Source organism: Vicugna pacos, chromosome 16 (genome assembly GCF_048564905.1).
Source record: "Vicugna pacos chromosome 16, VicPac4, whole genome shotgun sequence".
In the NCBI taxonomy this organism is placed as follows: Eukaryota; Metazoa; Chordata; class Mammalia; order Artiodactyla; family Camelidae; genus Vicugna; species Vicugna pacos.
The window spans coordinates 31,929,260-31,948,055 of NC_133002.1; the positions used below are offsets into that span (position 1 = coordinate 31,929,260).

Consider the following 18,796-nt stretch of genomic DNA (forward strand, 5'->3'; position numbering starts at 1 on the left):
GCCGGGCGGCAGGCGCCGGCAAGCGCGAGGGCAGCGGGGAAAGAGTCGGCAGGGTCGCGGAACTCTGCCTTCCCCGCCCTCAGCCTCCGCTTCCCTCCCCCTGCCCCTTGCGTCTCCTCTCCCCGGCCCCTCGCCCCGCCCCGCCCCGCCCCGCCCGGCTGGTGACGTCACGGTGCTCACCGGCGCCGCCTGTGACGTCAGGGTCGGCGCCGGAGGAGCGGCAGGCGATGGGCGCGGCCTGATGAAAAAGGTGGCTTCCAAGCAGTCTCCGCCCAAGTTGTTCGGTGGGTTGCTATGGACGCGCCGGCGGATGCCGGCGCGCGGGGGCGCGCAGGGTCGCGCAGGGTCGCGGGGGTCACCAAACAGCCTTGATTTTCCGGAGCCCCGCGGCGCTGAGCCACACTCACCTCCCGGGCGGCACCATGAAGTCTCTAAAGAAGGAATCCCGCCACAGAATACCTACAAACAGATTCTCGGAGGCCTCAGAGAGCCTGAAAGGTTGGCGCTGACTGCCTTGGGAGCTCAGGAAAGCCCGACAGGGGCAGGGGTTCTTGGGATTCACGACAAGGGGCCTGGAGGATGGGGGTGACACCAGGATGGAGGTAAAGATCACATGGGAATGGAGACAAGGCGTACCCCATACCTTAGATGGACAAGGCAGTGATCCCTGAAGGGAGAGGGCACAGTGCTTTGGTCCTTGGGGATTATGTACAAGGCAGGGACCTTCAGGGGAGGGGAGCACAGGACGCTGAGACTTTGAGGATGGGGACATAGGGAGCGGGGGACTGGCAGAGGCCTCACGGATCAGTTGCTGGGGAGATGGCCTGGGGAAGGAAGGCAAGGAGACCTTGAACAATATTATAGGGTGGGACACAGAAGGCAGAATTCTTTGCCTGGGAATGTGGGGAGGAGCCAGGAAAGAGTTTAAGATTAGAAGGGCCAAGACATGGGGTCCTTGGGAATAGAAATTCAGGAAAGAATGCAAAACATATGTTGAGGTGGTAAAAACAACAACCTTCTTGGGATTCTTTGGGGGGAGAATCCTACGGGAAAAACCGAAGAAATGCCTAACTTGGCCAGTTCTGTTTCTGAACCTTTTCCCACCACGCACCCTTTCCAGCCAGATTAACACCTCTCCCACTTGTTTAACCAGGACAGTCACTGGACATGCTTGCTTCCTGGCCTCTGGTTGCTGGTGGTAGTACCCCCCCCCCAGGGTGCCTGACAGCAGGCTGACCCCCACGAACATGTTCCTATTTGCAGCACACTTCCTCTTTAGTCTGCTTTTGCTGTTTGCATTTACTGAGGGCGTTCTGTGTGCAGGCACAGTGCTGGGCAACAAGGCTCTCAGTTACCCTAGACCTCAGAAAATGGAGCCTAGTGGACTCGCGGAGGAGTAGCCAGTCAAGTATAAACGCTGTGATATAGGTGCCCATAGACCCAGACCCAGGCCTTGGATGGTAGAATGAGAAGGGGAAGTTTTCTGAAAATTATATCTGTGGCTAATCAAACAAACAAAAAAGCGATTTGCTTCTCCAGGTCTAGGGAGCGGCATCAGCTGAGGCGTGGAACTGTGACATTGATGGCCAGGGCAGAGGTAGTGGGTGTGGAGAAGGGGGAAGGGAGCCAGAGGGGACTGCACAGGTGGGCAGGGACCAGACCACAAAAGGGCTTTACATGCTAGGTCACAAAGTCCGCATGCCATTGCAGGCCCTGGGGAGACCCAGCCTCAGATCGTGGGGCCAGCGCAGTGTGAGGAGGGGACAGGCCTGGAGTCAGTAAGGTTCCCTGGGAGGCCTGGAAAGAATGGCTTCCTTTAATGCTTCTTCATAGTATTAAAGGCCAATGTAGGCTACATTGAGATGCTCTTTCATGATATGCTTTTTAACAGTTAAGAGAGGGAAAAAAAATAGCTGGTCTTTTTTCCCAAGGGCAGTCAAGGTCTTTCCTAGCTTCTGCCTCCTGCTCACCTAGTTTCTGGGGATCTTATCAGATTTGAACTTTAGTCTGTGAACAAATCAAGGAAAGTTTTTTTTTACTGCATGTTTATTTTTAATAAGAGGAAATTTAGTTTGTTAAATAGCCCTTGAGTTAAGAACATGAGTCAAGGTGAGGCAGAAGTGTTTAGCATGCAAGATACCTTTTTTCCTTTTAAATATCTCAGGCAAAGCCTCTAATGTAGCAAGGCAATACTTTCTCCCCCCTCAGTATAGTAAAGCTAATCAACAAAGGTAACCTTTTGCCATGTTTCTCCAAAGTCTCTGAATTACAGTGAAAAGGCAAGGAAATATTGTGACTTTAAACCTATTTAGGGACCTGAGCCCTTTTGACTCTGAGCTTTTTCCCTGCTCTTGTTGCTAAGAAACTGGGAAGACTCCCAGCAGTACCAGATTGCTCTCCACCATCAATTAAAGCTCAGCCCTGGTGGGGACCGCCCCTCCCTTGGTTCCCTCAGTGCAACCCAAGAGGTCAGAATTTCCCAAAGACTTAACACTAAAAAAAGAATAACATTTAGATGAAACAAGAAGCAGAAAAACAAGAGTCCAGATTTCTTCTTCCTCCATAACTCCCCAACCCCCTTTCCCTAGCCTGCACATCCCACCCCATCTGAGCACCTTGCTTCCAGCTGCCTGGGCTAGCTCCAGCAGAGGTGTCACCTGACTGCCCCATGCGAGGAGGCTGATCTCTGACCCCCTCACAGCTCTCAGGATCAAGGCAGAATGCCAGCTATGTGGCTCACCAAGAGCCCCACTCAGCTTGGGTTTCTGGACCAAAGAACTGGAATTAACTGGGCCTCTCCAGGATCAGTAGTGGGACATACCTCGACCCTGTGGAAACCTTCCACAGGTCCTGAACTGATCCCCACAAGATCATTCTTTCTGCCTGGTCTCCCCAACTTTCCTCTGCCCCTCTGTCTACCTCGCTTACCCTCATTGGATGTGTCACTCTGAAATGCTGCTTTCATCAACTCACACTTCTGAACCAAACCTCCTTCCTGCTGACAGAGGAAGATCAGATGCTTCAGACTTAATTTACAAAGCCATGATTCCCTGGTTTCCCTCTCATCCCCAATATCACCCCCGCCTCCTCTACAGGCCTTCTGTGTCACCATGCCTCACATTTGCCATGCTTAGTCCTGCCTCCACCTTTGGTCTGATTGTGACCTCGCCTGGAACACCTCTGTTGGCTGCTCTGCCTGTGCAAAGCCTTCCTGTCCTTCACGGTCTGACTTAGCCTGTGAAGCTGCCTCTGACCCCTGCAGCTGCTCTTCTGAACCTTTCCTTAGGGCCCTAACTGTATAATCTACATCCATCTGTTCCTTCTTTGATGTGTAGCCAAAGCTATTGTCTGTGCCCACTAATTTAGGCTCTTAGATTATGGTTGGTGTGTACTGGTGTCTGCTGCATTTTTCAGTTCCTAAGAGAAGGAGTCATATCTTAACCTTTTATACCGTCTTCTCTGTAATTTATAGTACATAGAAGGTGCTTGGTAAATATTCACATTCTCTATGGCGAACTGAAGTTTAAAATGTATATATCCTTGCTATGAATATTTTATTAACATACCATCCCCTGACTGTATGCAGTAATAGAGCAGTACAGAACTACAATCAATACAGACCAGAGTTTTATTATTTCAGTAATCTTCAGCAATGTTGAAGGTTTATAAATTTATACTTGGTAATTATATACCCATCAGTAAAAAACACATATCCAGAGATGTTTAATCCCTAGGGAAGATGTAGAATCAGCCAGGGTGATGGGCAGAGGAAGCAAATCTCCTGGAGAATATAAACAATACCATAATACCCATAAAAGAAGACCTTCAACTGGTACTGACTCTCTTGGGCTACCACCAGCTTTGGTGGCTTTGTGTAAAGGGGAGAGCAGTGGTAGAACTCAAAACATAAGCCTGCATCTCCACAAATGGCAGGGATGGGACCAGAACTCGAGGTCAAGCCATTCAGCCCCATGTGTGTTTGTGTGTGCAGGGCCGTGTGGCTTAACTGATAGATGGTCCTGAGTTTCTGCTGACCTCATTGCTGAGGAGATGGAGAGATGGACTCTGGCCGATAGGCTAAATTTAGAGTTAGGTTTAGAATGATTCTGGCTTGAGGTTTTTTTGCCACTAACTATATGGGCATTTTCTAAAAAAGAGTTTGATTTTGGTAACCCAAACACCTGCCTTGATGTTTTAATGATACTGCTTCTTAAAAATTAGAATACTGTGAGAAGCAATGGACAAAACCAAGTTGTGTTTTAAAGTCCTTAAAGGCAGGACTTAGGTTTTGATTACTTTGTGTGGGGGTTTACATCAAACCTTTCTGAACCAGAGGACAGCAGACAGGAGGATACTGTCCAAAGAAACAAGATGCATTTGAAACTGTTGACCCACCTCTGTGGAAGGAAGGCAGGGAGTGTGTCCTCGCCGGAGAGAACTTGCTTCTGCCCCACGAAATCTCAGTGCTGATTTCTGGTGTGGCACGTGGGAGAAATAGGCTCACATTGCTCCATTTTCTCCAGGCCACTTCTGTCCACCACTTCATTACCACAGTAGACTCCTCAATAATCGAGTGGTCGGCCTTGCACCCCCTAACCCATTCCTTGCCGTGTCAGGGCCACAGGGTAAAAATTGAAGTCCTTTCCACAGCTCACTAAGCTCTTTGTGAAACGGCTCCTACCTCCCTCTTGAGACACTGCCTCCTACCTCTCACCTCGCCACACTCCAGCTATTTAAAAACACACGCTTTAATTTCCAGCTGTGCTCCCTTCTCTCTTGCCTCTAGGCCTCTTCATGCTGTTCCGTTTGGAATGCCTGTTCTCCAGTGCCCTTTCCCTCGTCGCTCTTCCTCCTTAGGAAGCCCTCCGTGACCACCCCATACACTAGACTGGGGCCCCCAGGATGGTCCCATCATAACCCTAGTTCAGTCTGTTTCACAATCTTGTCTCCCACAGGCGTGTGCCCTTTAAAACCTAAGACTTTGCCTAATAGCCCCAAAGCCTAGCACAGTGCCTGGCACGTAGAAGATGCTTAAACAGTATTTATTAAATGAAAGAATGTGAAATAAGTGGTCAGTGGTAAATGTTCTGCTTCCCCCAGAGCATCTGAATTTTAACCAGTGTCTTAAGAAACCCAGTGCCTTCACCCAGAAGAATGGATCGTGCCAATAGTGGAGGGAGGAGGCTAAGAAAGCATCTAGTCCAGTTGTCCCAAACCACTGTGTATCAGCCACCTCGGGCGCTTTTAACACACAGTTCCTCAGGCCCTGGCTCAGAAAGCTGTATTTGTAAAACTCCCCAGGAGATTCTGAGGCAGACACTTGACTAATATTTGGGAACCTCTGATTTTTGTCTAGGTTCCTCTTTTTACAAAAGAGAAGACAGACCAGGAAAGGTTAAGTGATGTACCCAAGGTTGTCTAGCTTGTAAGTAGCACAGCCTGGAACAGAACATCATCTGATCTCAATTCCAGCTGCAGAAGCCTCAGTCACTGTGGTGGGCCAGGGGAGTGGGTAGGGGGGTCTATAAGAGAGAACTCCTGTCATCCCAGCAAATTACTGCCTGGCCACCTTGGCAGCCTCTGCTGTCCATCCAGGTAACCAGACCTGCCCCCACCATGCAGTCTAATATATATCTACTTTTTTGTATTTTTTTCACTTTTAAAAAAACTGAAGTATAGTCAGTTTACAATGTGTCAATTTCTGGTGTACAGCATCATGTTTCAGTTACACATACATACATACTTTTTCATAATAGGTTACTACAAGATACTGAATATAGTTCCCTGTGCTATACAGTAGAAACTTATTGTTTATTTTGTGTACAGTAGTTGGTATCTGCAAATCTCAAACTTCCAGTTCATCTTTTCCCACTCCCTTTCCCCCCAGTAACCATAAGTTTGTTTTCTGTGCCTGTGAATCTGTTTCTGTTTTGTAAATAAGTTCTTTTTTTTAGACTCCACATATAACTAATATCAAATGGTATTTTTCTTTTTCTTTCTGGCTTACTTCACTTAGAATGATGATCTCCAGGTCCATCCATGTTGCTGCAAATGGCATTATTTTGTTATTTTTTATGGCTGAGTAGTATTCCATTATATAAATATACCACCACTTCTTTATCCAGTTGCCTGTCAGTGGACATTTAGGTTGTTTCCATATCTTGGCTATTGTATATAGTATTGCTATGAATATTGGGGTGCATGTATCTTTTTGAATTAGAGTTCCTTCTGGATATATACCCAGGAGTGGGATTGCTGGATATATATTTGTTTTTAAGCACTTGAACTTTCTTCTTCTCTTCAGAAAAGAAGCGGGCGAAGGTCCCTGAACAGCCCACACCCCCCATTCAGGAAGAACCTGAACCTGTTTGCAATGTTTTACAAGGAGATGACATTCTTGCCTTAGCCATTAAAACGGAAGACTTGAGGAAAGTAAGGATGAAGTCTAGAGATCCCTTACTGCAAGATCTTCTCCCTGCCAGCCTGGGTGGTCTAGAACATCAACTATGTCCATTGTCTGTCCACTGCCTCCCTACTCGGAGTGTCTAATTCCATGGGAAAAGCCATTGGACACGAATCTCTTCACTTTTGCATTGAAAGGAGTTTACCATGTTTGTTGTAATATTTCTGAGATTCATATAGAGCCGCAGGGGAATGAGAACTAAAGTAATTTGCTTCCCATAGAGGCAAGAGCTGAAGATGAGTTTAAGAAGCAAAGTTACAGATGTAGCAGGGGAAGGTATAGCTCAGTGGTAGAGTGTGTGCTTAGCATGTGCAAGATTATGGGTTCAATCCCCAGTACCTCCATTTAAAATAAATAAACCTAATTACCCCCCAAAAGAAAAAAGAACACAAAATAATCTTTTTAGCCTCTGTAAGTACTTTATTTTTCCCCCCTTTTCAGTTTTTTATGTAGAATTATTAGTTTGACTGCACATACACATCATATTGCAGAACATAAAAAATAATTTTTAAAAAGTAAAGATTATTTGGGAAAAAAAAGTTACAGATGGAGATAACACCATGTTTCACCCAGAAGAGTCAGCCACTTCTCACCTGAACTGTCTGGAGGCATAAGGTGTTGTTTTCTTTCCCCAGGACATTACTAAATCTCTTACCTGTCACACAGGCATTATCTCACATGGAATCTCCTGTTTTATTTCTTTTTAGCAACACATCCCTCGCCTAACTGAAACAGAAGATAAACCTGTCATTACCCAGAAATTTATCATCCGTAAACTTAAACCCAAGGATTGTAGGAGGAAGGTCTGCCACTTAGTAGCACATCCTGCTACTCCAGATGCAGCCACAAAGCCCCTGGACTACTCTGGTATGCCCAGCCTTGGCCCTGGCATCTGAATTCATGGGTCATCCCGGAGACAAAGCTGGGTCCCCTTGAATCATTTATACCAGCTGGCTACAGCTTGTCTTTCCCCCTCCTCTTCTTACCCCCAGGGCCGGGTGACATCTTCCATAGCAGTGACCAGATCCTGCCCCACCATATCTTGGGGAGTCTCCAGGACTTTAAGAGAATTGCAGTCGCTCAAGGGAACACTCAGGTTCGTTTGTACAGAACTGTCTGGGGAGAGTAGTCACTGAAGTCATTTCAGTCTCACCACCTGGCAGAGTCAGGTGGGACTGGGGTCACAGAGACGGTCCAGTCTCTGGGCACCAGACTCTGAGGTGATAAGTGACCCTTCCCTCTAAATAGTAAAGCCGACATAAAATAGTTTCAGCTGAAGTCAGGAATTCACTATAAGGATACAGAAGTGCCTCAAGGAACACAAAGTGATAGTGTGTCTGGCTCCGGTCAGACTGAGTCCAAAAGGGCATCGGGCTGAGGCCCACGCTCCCTCGTTGCCCTCTGCTTCTCTGTGCCCTGGCTTTATTTCCCAGCTTCTCCGAAGACTGGCCTGCTCTCCTCCTCAGTCCACGTGATGGAGAAGGGTGGCTTCCCACAGCTCCCAGGGCCGCATGCAGTCGGTCTGTCTTTCTGACTTTCCTATCATGCAACGCTTCTGTTTCTCAGTTCCTTCACTTCCCTGGTTCCTGGCAAAGAATCTCTGATTGGTCAGGTGCTAAGAGGCCTGGAGTTACATTAAAATGGCTCGGTCACCCTGCAGGTGAGGTGTCAACGCCGGCCGTGAGGACACATACAGGAGGATATTGTCCACAATCTCTGAACGAAGGCTTCCATTCTGGGGGAAAGGGGACTGGCAGCAGCTTCCATGGCCCTCTGGTTCTGCTATTTGTTTTCTGTCACTTGCTATTTTAGAGTCGTAGATAGTAGGGATTCAGCAGAGAGAGAGGACGGCAGGGATTTAGGCCTGGAGACACCTGCTCAGCCCCAGTTCTGCACCTTCTCTCCACCCTCCACACCCACACTGCCCTTTTCAGCTAGCTGAGCTGATACACACTCCGCCCTGTCTGATGACCCTCATCTCAGCTGAGGAAGAGCTGAAGCAGGAAGCCCCCAAAGAAGAGAAGGCACATCCTCCCTGGGCCCCACCTGTTCAGCACAACTTTCTGAAAAACTGGCAGCGCAACATAGCCCTGCGGAGGAAGCAGCAGGAAGCCCTCAGCGGTGAGTACAGTGGACAGGGCTCCTGCCTGGCCTCATGGGCATCGAGGCTCTGCTGCTGTGTTTTTCCTTTCCCCTCACCTCCAGGCTGATCACGTTTCAGCCATGCACTCCCAAGTGCTTGCTCTTAGTGGGTCATGAAATCAGCCCAGTGAATGGAGCTGACCAGTGCAGGGTGCTCGGGTCCCTGCTTGTGCTGATTTGGTGGCGGGGCTGCATGCTTGGCTCTCTCTAGAACGGCTGAAGAAGCCGGTTGGTGAGCTACTGATGCACACGGGGGAGACCTACAGACAGATCCAGGAGGAACGGGAGCTCATTGACCGAACACTTTCAGTAGGGCCTGGTGGGAAGGTAAGTACCCTGTGAGGAGGGGTCTGGGCAGCTGGGGACAAAAAAAAAACAAATGAAAAAAAAAAACTATCCAGTGCAAAGCATTGTTAAACCCTCAAGGCTTTTGCTAAATTCTATTATTGGCCCTATTACTGATCATTCAGGACTGTCTAGGTAAGTAATTCAGCCTGTGGTGGTCACTGTTAGTTTGAGGAGAAAGATATCGCAGGCACTAAGTTATTAGACTAGTCTTCATCATAGTGTTGTCTCCTGAAGGGTAAGCTTCAACTTTCAGAACCCCTAGGGCGCCATGGTGTTTTCTGGTATGTCAGTGTAGTCCCCAGGACCAACCCACGCTGTCTGGGGCACAGCCTAAAAACAAGAATGTGGGTGCTTCCCTCCTGCTCTCGGGGCAGTGCGAACCCCCCACAGAGAGCATCTGTGGTCTATGGAGCGCTTGTCTTCCCAGGCCCCACCCCCAGCCTCTCTTTAAGGTGGTCAGGTGATGTGACTCATCTGTCTTCCATCACCAGGGCAGTGGGTTCTGGAGTCGACTGGAATACTTGGGAGATGAAATGACAGGTCTGGTAATGACGAAGACAAAAACTCAGCGTGGCGTGGTGGAACCAATCACTCACATCAAGAAGCCGCACTCCATCCAGGGAGAGATGGGTGAGAAGCGGGCTGTAAATGAACCAGCAGCTTGTGACTGGCCTCAGGTGCGAGAGATCAGGGTTCCAGGGTGATACCGACCTGGGATCCAGTCTCCTAACCTGTGGAGGTCTGGACCCCTCTTCACTGAGACCCCAGTAGCAGGGGTGGGAGGAGTCGGGGGGAAGCGTATGCTCTAGGGCCGCCCCGTCTGTGTGGAGCCACGAGCCTCCATGATTGCTGAGCACCTGGAATGTGGCTAGTTGGAACAGAGATGTGCTGTGGGTGTGAACTACGCACTGGGTTTCAATGATCAGTGTGGAAAAATAAATTTTATTACTCATTTTTGTATTAATTATATGTTGAAATAATATTTTAAATATAGTGGGTTAAACTATATTACTAAAATTAATTCTATCTGTTTCTTCTTATCTTTTTTAATGTGGCATCTGGAAAATTTTAAATTACATATATGTGGCTTGCATTTGTGGATTGTATGATATTTCTAATGGGTAGCACTGCTCTAAAGGCTGCCACACTGCCTGGGTTCAGATCCCAGCTGTGTTCATTTTGTGAATGCCAGTGAGCTGTTTAATCTATCTGGCCCTCAGTTCCCCAGCTGTAAAGTACTCCTGTGGTTGTGAGAGGGTTAAATGAGACACGATGTATATTAAGAGATCCTGGTCCATGGTTAAACACTCAATAAAAGGTAGCTGTTTTTGTTATTTTTATTATAATCCGAACTTTTGACAGTTTGGAAGCTGATTTTGCAGGAGTCGTGTGTGGGGCTGCTGAGGTAGTAGGTATGGGGCCAGGAGGCCGGGAGCCAGCTCACAGGGACGTGGTATTTTCACCTTTCCCAGAAATGGTGCTCAGAGCCCTAGAGGGTGGGTGTGGAAGGGGGCATGGCAGCAGCCCGTGCTGAAGGTCCTTGGACCCTGCTCTAGGGTTGCTGGGCCAGAAGGATGCTTGGTACCGCTACTCCTGGGATCGGAGTCTGTTTCTGATCTACCGACGCAAGGAGCTGCAGAGCATCATGGCAGAGCTGGATTTTAGCCAGCAGGTTGGTCAGGACTCTGTGCCTAATCTATACCCCTTAGGGTGGCACGTGTCTGAAGTCAGCTAACCTTTCCTTTCTCGGTCTCTCTGAGGCTATTGATGGCCTGGAGGTGGTGGGCAGAGGGCAGCCTTTCTCGGCTGTTACGGTGGAAGACTATTCAGGATTTGAAAGGAGCCAGGAAAGCTCCTCTGAAGACACAGTGAACTTGTGAGTTGGGCCTGGGCCCTAGGGAGAGAGGTTGGCGAGTGTGGCTTCCCCAGCACCCACAAGTATTATAAGGCTGGCTGCCCTCCCTGAAATCAGGGTGTCTCCATCCCAGCCTCTCTGGTGGCTGCCACCCCCTCCTCTAGCCCATTCGAACACCTGTGCTCGCTTTACTATTGCCATCTGTTCTCTTCCAGCAACCAGCTCCTAGTGGGGATTTCCTAGACAGTCGTTTGCTCATAAATGCACCCCCCTCCCAGTGCTGCACATACTGCATGGCTCTACATGCAGAGTCTCTTTATGTCCAGGAACCTCCACCGACAGGACTGGAGCTGATGCCACTCCACTGGAGGGCAGAGCCGAGCACACCTCCAGACTTCCTGGCACCCCTTTCCGTGGCCTTCGTGTGGCAAGACTGTGACAGCGTCAGCAAAAATAAGTCCTTGGTTTTTCTTACAGAGACGTAATGGCCAATTACCCTGATGTGGTCCCCATGCCTGTTCTTGGCCCTTCTTTACTGTTCTGTGGGAAGCCAGCTTGCTGGATCCGAGGCAGTAACCCAGAGAACAAGGTAAAACCGCCTTCGCCCTCATGCACCTGTGGGAAGGGTGGTCCCAAGGTGACTGGCAGTCCCAAGGAGCCTGCACGGTCTCCTTGCATTTTCATCTGGTCATGCTTTCAGCATATGTCTGAAAATGGTAGCAGTAATGCTGACTTGAGCCAGGATAAAATCACAAGGCTGACAAGAGTGTCACAAGCTGCCCAATTTGTACCTAGTCCCTAGCATGTAAAAAAGCAAACCTTCTCAAACAAGTATGAAGATTTTTAAATATTCTTCAGATGCTAACGAGCAGAAATGGTCATCAGATATAAAATCTGTTTTGTTTCTTCTTTTACTGTTGATGGCAGCCTCAGACACAGCCACTAGTGGGGTATGATGCCTACTTGTTTGAGCGTGGCCAGGCCCTGGGGGCCCGGGACATGAGACTATCAGTGCCAAACCCGGAAAAGACCCGGCAAACGAGGATGAGTTGGTCACCCTAGGCCAGGACCTCCCTCAGAGACATCTCTCATACCTCCTCTTTCCCTAGAGGCATGTTGGAATTGCTGTCCGCTTGACCTTTGAAACTCTAGAAGGGGAGAAAACATCTTCGGAACTGACCGTGGTCAATAACGGCACAGTGGCCATTTGGTACAACTGGCGGCGGCGGTCCCAGCTGGACTCTTTCCAGGACCTGAAGAGGAACAGGATGCAGCGCTTTTACTTTAACAATCGGGAAGGTGCGTAGGAGAAGCTGCCCTGCTCACCTCTCCTGCAGCCAAAGTCTAGCTAACGCCCAGCTCCTGCAAGTGTGAGCCCCTCTTCCCTCCTGTCCCTCCTGTTTCTTCCGCAAAGCATGTCATCTCCCAACTATTCATGTCTGTTGTGGGAATGGTGGAACTCTTGACAACACAGAGTGAGTCACTGGCGAACAGAAGCATTCAGAGGATTTGGTTAGCTGTACGCACAGGCCTGAGGCTGGGATAGCCAACTGTCTCTGCTTGCCTGGGACTGTCCTAGTTTTAGCACTGAAAGTCCCACATCCTAAGAAACCCCTCAGTCCTGGGCAAACCAAGACAGTGGGTCACCCCAACTGGAGCTTAGTTAACTTTATACATGCAGGCTTGGGGCTCAGCAGTTCCCAAGTGGTGAAAACCTCTGCCTCTGTCCCTCTCAGGTGTGATTCTGCCTGGAGAAACTAAAAACTTTACCTTCTTCTTCAAGTCTTTGAATGCTGGGATCTTCAGGGAATGTTGGGAGTTCGGAACCCATCCCACTCTGTTAGGAGGTGCTCTCCTGCAGGTCAATCTCCGTGCAGTCTCCCTGACCCAGGACGTTTTTAGGGATGAGAGGAAGTTCCTGGAGGTAAGCGACCACCCCAGGTCTTGACCCTTGTGGACACTACATAGGTTAACCTGCTGTTCTTCCCAGCATTGCCTGCAGGGATCTTGTTTCTCCAGTCCAGGAGGTGGGTTTTTCAAAAACAGGCAGCTTTTTTTGATCAAAAAACCCTCCTCAGGGCTTTGTGGTGTAAAAGATGGGTGGACAGGAGAGAGAAGGGGCAGCTTTGAGCTTCGCCATGCATGGCCCCCACTGCATTAGAAAGAAATGAGATGGGGCCTCGACGCAGACTGCATGGAATTACTTCCTTGAGGACAAACAACAGATGCCCTTCTGCACCGGCCCTGTATCTGTTCACTGTTGTCTGGTGCTATCCAGTGGAGTTGCATTTAACTGGCAAGACTTCAAAACCAGGCAAAGCCGGAGAGGACGGTTGGATTCTGTGGAAAGCTGTGCTTTTTAAATTCATGGTGGCCCCAAACACAAGCCAGCTATTTCAGCTGGAGCTCAACCCGTGGTGACTAAAGGTAATTTTGACACAGGTAACATCTACTGCACTTGCTGGCTACAGGACCGGCCTGTCTCTTGAGTTGCCCCTCCACTATTTCTGTGACACTGACCATGTCGCCAAGTCATGTTCTCCACAGGGTCCAAATGATGCGGCCCCCTGGCCCTTGTCCTTCTTCTTAATCTGGGAGGAAATGCTGATTATGTGACCTCCTACCCCAACGAGGGAGCAGATTCTCTGGGTCTGGCCCCTCTTCTGGATCTGGCCCTTCTTCTGGATCCTTTGAGCCTGTTTTAAGGAACAAGGATGTTTGGGGAGTCAGGGGGTTTTGAGTCTGGGAATAGGGGTGTGTGTGTGTGTGTGTGTGTGTGTGTGTGTGTGTGTGTGTGTGAGACAGACAGTGGCAGGAACCTGACCCCTAGGAAGGCACGAAGTCCTGCAGGATCTGGCTCCCCACGCCGATGCAGCATGGGTGCCGCAGCTCAGTACCACGAGCTGCCACTTGAGCCACCTTTCCTTCCGCAGAACAAGCTGGCTTTCCACGAAGCAGTCACCATTGTGGAGAACGTGCTACAGGAGCTGCTGAGGGGCGTCCTGACCCCGGAGCGTGCACACTCGCCTATGGATGCCTACCTCACTGAGGAGGACTTGTTCCACCATAGGAATCCTCGGGTACAGGCCCAGTGCTGGCCCCCACCCCTCGTGCATGCCCCGGGTGGAAGTAACAGCAAACTCTTTGATGTGCCAGGATCTGTTCTGAGCACCCTTCTGTGAGATGGGTACTATTTATATCCTCATCTTACATGGAAGAAACTGAGGCCCAGGGAGGTTAAGTAATTTACCCAAGATAACTTAGCTAGTATAAATGGATGCTTGGTGATAACAGAGCTTCAAAAACTCCTTAATTCAAATCCAATCTTACTTGGAAGCCCAAATGTAAAAAAGCTTCAGTTGGAGATGCCCAGTTTGAAAGGGAAGTGGGGAGCCCCTCTGGGCCCAGCTGCTCCTGCCAGCCTCCTTCTGCCTCCTTCAGCTCTCTTGAGGGAACGGGAAACTGGAGCAGGCCCACTCGGCTCTGGGTGCCCCGTGCCCTGGCCTCTCCATCACCTGTCTTCCTGTGCCTCTGTCACAGCTGCATTACCAGCACCAAGTGGTGCAAAAGTTGCACGGACTGTGGCGCCAGTACATGACCCTGCCCACCAATTACGAGGCCAGGCGAGGCGGTGAGGAGCAGCTCGGCCCCAGGGCCCAGGCTGCCGTGGCCCAGCCAGCCTGCTGGGAGGAGGCCTCGGCGAACGTCGAGTCTTCTACGCCCCTTAAGAGCCCAGCGTTGGACTCCCAGCTGCCCCAGCAGGAGAATGAGGCCCTCAGGGACTCCCGAGATCCTGCCGTGTCCCAGAAGACCGGAATAGAGGCCAGGAGTTTGCAGCAGAAGAGCATCATGGAGGAGATCCTGGTGGAGGGGAGTCCACAGCTGGAGAGTGCCAGGAGCCCCTGGGAGCTGGATGGCCTTCCCCTACCTGAGTGGAACCTCTGCCTGGGGGACTTCCGAAAGGTGGCTCCCCAACCCTGGGGGGTGGATTGGTGGAGAATGGCCCTGGCACAGCTGGGAGCCGGTGCTCCCGGCCTGAACCAAGGGAGGGCCCCACATGCCCTGCTTGCTGTATGCTGTGGGCAGAGAAACAACCTTCTGAGTGCCCGGAGAGAGCAGTCTCTTGCTCATCAATCTTTGTCTTAGGTGCCTAGGCCACTGGAGGGGCTATCTCTGGCCCTGGCAAACCTTGGAAAGGGGTTCATGGGTACAGATTTCTAAGGGAGGACCCAGGCTCCCACGGGAGGCACCCAGACAGACTCTCCATGGCTGCATCCCCTCCTGGCCACCTGCCCTCACCACACCACGCCCATTACTAGAGGACACAGGAACCCTTGGTGTCTTGGGCGGAATGGTTGCCCATGGTGCCTCTGACCCTGCCAGGCAGTGATGGCACTCCCTGAGGAGAACCAGAGAGAAGATGCCCTAATCAAGCTCAACAAAGCGGCCCTGGAGCTTTTGCAGGAGCAGAGGCCGTTGCAGTCCGACTTCCTGTACCAAATGTGGTAGGTGCCCCCACCAGAACTGGTCTCATCCTTTCCCTTTGTGGCATCTCGCCACGGGTTCTGAGCAGGCAGTCCCAGGATTCAAGGGGGCTAAGTTCTGCTTGCGATTGGGTTGCTGAAAGATGCTGCAGTTGTTCTATGCTCTGGCACCTGCCACAGCAGCCCCTACAGCTGCTCTCCCTGCACCGGCTGCTCTCTGAGGAGGAGTCACAGCAGAGTACGCACTTAAATTATTTTTTCCCCTCTTTTCTTGTTCCTTATCAAAGAGCAGAGGAATGACCAGAGGAGATAGCAGAGGGCAGTGAGATGAGGGGCCTATTCCATGAAAAGCCTCACTTGGTTGCCAGCTTTCCCATCACTTGTTTGCATCTTGCTTAGATAGGTATGGGGGCTTTCTGCAAGGCCTTCAGAACACATCCCCAGGAGCCTTATCCTGGGAATCTCATGCAGGTCTGGCTCCTCCAGTGGGACTGGATCCAAGTGTGACAAGAGTTTCAAGATGGAGTTAATTTAAGACTGACCTAACCCTAGTACCAGGTCACATTTTCTTTGCTGCTGCCCAAGGGAGCCCAGATCCCTATCCCAGCACTTGCACGGGTGCCAGTGAGGACGCTGGCTGGACAGAGGCATTGCGTTTCCATGGCAGTTCCTGGCATCAGTGTCTTGGAAGGGAAGGACCAAGCCTTTACAAGTTCAAGGGCAAATAAGGGGTGATGGCTTTTCTCCAGTAGGCTTTACTCTCTAGTTTGCAGCTGTGGCGAGATGTGATTGACAACCTGGTGAGCTACTCCCTGTGGCTGAGGGCTCTGCTGGACCTGCCTGAGAAGGAGACCGTCTACTTGGATGTGCCAGAAGAGCCAGGTCAGACACCGTGCAGCCACACCTCCACGTAGTCTTTCCCATCCCCTACCCAGGCAGCAGGGGTGCCTCAGCCATTCGTACCCTTCTGGTGACTCTCTGTTAGGTTGGTCCATGGATTAGGCCTTCTGCTACCCTTTTGTCTACTGCCAGAATTTGGAACCCAGAGGCAACCTTAGTGATCACCTTAGTTCAGTCCCCGTTTTACAGGTGGAGCCCCAGAGAGGTCAGGTGACTTGCCATGCCGTATGTGGGGAATGGCGGAGCTGGGTCTAGATCCCAGGCCTCTTGCCCCTGCCCTCCAGTCCTGTACCACAAGGTTGTGTGCCTGAACCAGGGCCTTGCTCCCAGTCTTTGGAGATTCTCTGCCTGCTGGCCCAGGTGCCTCTGCTATTCCAGCTCCTGCCTGTGGAGTCAGCTAGGCTATTTGTCTTCCATTCACCTCCCTTAGATCGAAAATCACCTCCTGTCACAGAAGTGAAGGTGACTTCTGGGAGAGTTGGGAAGGAGGACAGGAAAGGGGCATCCCAGGAAAAGAAGCAGCAGTTGGGAATCAAAGAGAAAGAGGATAAAAAAGGAGCCAAGCTGCCACTTGGGAAAGAGGCACGTAGCCCACAGTCTGGGCCTAGGGGTGCTGGGGAGGGCATCAAGGGGCTGTGGAGGGTGGGCGGTGACCCCAGCATGATGCTCCAGCTCCCTAGTGAGCTACCCTTGAGAAAGTCCTGGACCTCCCTCGGGAGCTGCTGAAGGCTGTGTATGTCGTCTTCTCTCTAAGCAGGACCGTTTAAACAGCAAGAAGCTCAAAGCAAAGGATGACAAGAAACCTATGAAATCTTTCAGTCGGGACAGGCTTTTCTTGGAAGACCCTGACCCCAACAGCGCCACCTCTTCTCAGGAGCCCATAGATCCCCTGGTCATGGAGAAATACACCCAGAGGCTGCACACTGAGGTGAGGGCACGAGCTTAGCACTCAGCCTTCCCCTCACTCTACGCCTGCCCTGTGTTCCTTCCTCAGCTCCCTTGTTCATTCTGTCTGTCCCACAAACGATAAGTGCCTCCTGCGTCTGTGATGGGAGCAGAGCTGTACTTGTGAAGGGCATCCTAGTGCTGGAGACAGACCTCATGAATACATAACATAGATGAGCACTATGGGGAAAAAGACAGAGACCAGGGCTGGGGGTGGGGAAGGCCCCGGAGTGGGTAGGTAGGCCTCATTGGAAGGTGAGATGGAGCAAGGACTTGAAGAGAAGTGAGGAGTGGCCATGTGGGCATTTAGGCAGAGGAGGGAGTGGGCCTCAGGGCCGCAGGGCAGAGTCCGAGAGGGAGAAGGTCATGGGGGGCTTTGCAGCCAATGTGAGGATCTGAAACTCCACTGGAGGGCACAGTCTTGGAGACATTTCTGTACTGGACATGGAATGGAAGTTGGTCTCCGGGAGGCCAGGGTAGAGGTGGGCCACCCCAAGGGACTAAATGGGTACTGCTTCTTGGAATTGTCCCTTTAACCACTCTAGACTCTAATTTCTCCATGTGTCCACGGGGCCAGTGCAGGATTACCACCCTAGACTGGCTCAAAAAATAAAACTATTTGCAAAAACAAAAGTTCCACAGAAGCTTCAGTTTTATCTGTACAACTTTAGTTGTCTGCCCTGGCCAGCCGTTCCCTCTGGTGTAGGTATGCACACCTCTCCGCGTGGGGAGATGCTCCCTTACACAGCTGCTTTCCTCAGAGTGAGCCTTTGCCTGTGACGTTCGTCCTGTTCTTCCAGGTTTATGGGCTGCTGGACGCCCTGGTGACCAACCTGCTGGCCCTGGCTGATGAGCTTAGCCCCATAAAGAATGTCGAGGAGCCTTTGCATCTCTGCACCTGATTTGCATACCCGAGCTTCCTTCTGGGAAACTGCTTAACAAACAGATCAATAAAGAACCTTTATGTTCCTACCACTTTTGTTATGCCTCCGTGTCTTGAATGTCAGGTCTTGATGAAGTCAGCTTATGGCCCTCCCACGTCCCACCTGCCCTCAGATTCCCCTCCTCCCCGTTCCTGGAGCCATCCAACAGGAGAAACACACCAGGGGAGGTGATGTGTGGGATAAGGGGCAGAAGAGCAAGTTGGCAGCAGGACAAAGAATGAATCAAGTCACGGGACAGAGCACATCACCTCTCATAGTCCCTGCCTCTGGCCTTTGTTGGCCCATCCTTTTGGGGTCATGCTTCCCGGAACCAGGTCTTCTCAAAGTGTCATCACCAAGTATGACAAAGTGTGTGACTAGGAGAACTAGACCCATGGTACCTGACTCCCTGAGGTCCTCACACTTCAGCTGGGTCCAAGGGCCTTGTCCCAGTCTCTGAGGATTATGCTCACCACACTCTTAAACCCTAGAGGCCAGAGATTATTTTGGATTCTAGTCTGTTTATCCCTTCCTCATGTCGAGCTACTGGGTCTCTTTGAGCCATTTTTCTACTTCAAAAACAGCCTCGGGATTTTATGCTCCCTCCTTTGCTCAGAGAAATACTAAGTGGGTGAGAGATGACTCTGGGAAAGAAACATGCTGTCAGCTCAGAGTCAGCACCATAAATTCTTCTCTGTCAATAACGATCAGTCTGGGCCAGGCTTCCTGTGCAGAG

The 18,796-nt window shown here is 50.6% G+C and overlaps 1 protein-coding gene across 3 annotated transcripts; it reads left to right on the forward strand.

Moving 5' to 3' along the window:
* Positions 1–202: 202 nt before the first annotated feature.
* MYCBPAP (MYCBP associated protein) lies at positions 203–18,112 on the forward strand. 3 transcript variants are annotated; one of them, XM_072938691.1, is made up of 19 exons: positions 203–284; positions 6,305–6,432; positions 7,171–7,330; positions 7,456–7,559; positions 8,398–8,584; positions 8,817–8,932; positions 9,445–9,583; positions 10,510–10,625; positions 10,714–10,829; positions 11,286–11,397; positions 11,918–12,107; positions 12,545–12,732; positions 13,742–13,888; positions 14,349–14,771; positions 15,192–15,313; positions 16,059–16,174; positions 16,623–16,774; positions 16,950–17,120; positions 17,938–18,112. In XM_072938691.1, the coding sequence occupies exons 1-19, from the start codon at positions 242–244 to the stop codon at positions 18,037–18,039; spliced, it is 2,832 nt and encodes a 943-aa protein (XP_072794792.1). In that variant the 5' UTR covers positions 203–241; the 3' UTR covers positions 18,040–18,112. The 3 variants fall into 3 exon arrangements, with proteins under 3 accessions (XP_072794792.1, XP_006218519.3, XP_072794793.1); XM_006218457.4 differs by lacking the exon at positions 203–284 and adding an exon at positions 291–498; XM_072938692.1 differs by lacking the exons at positions 203–284; positions 16,623–16,774; positions 17,938–18,112 and adding an exon at positions 291–498 and having other exon boundaries at positions 16,950–17,116.
* Positions 18,113–18,796: the final 684 nt, after the last annotated feature.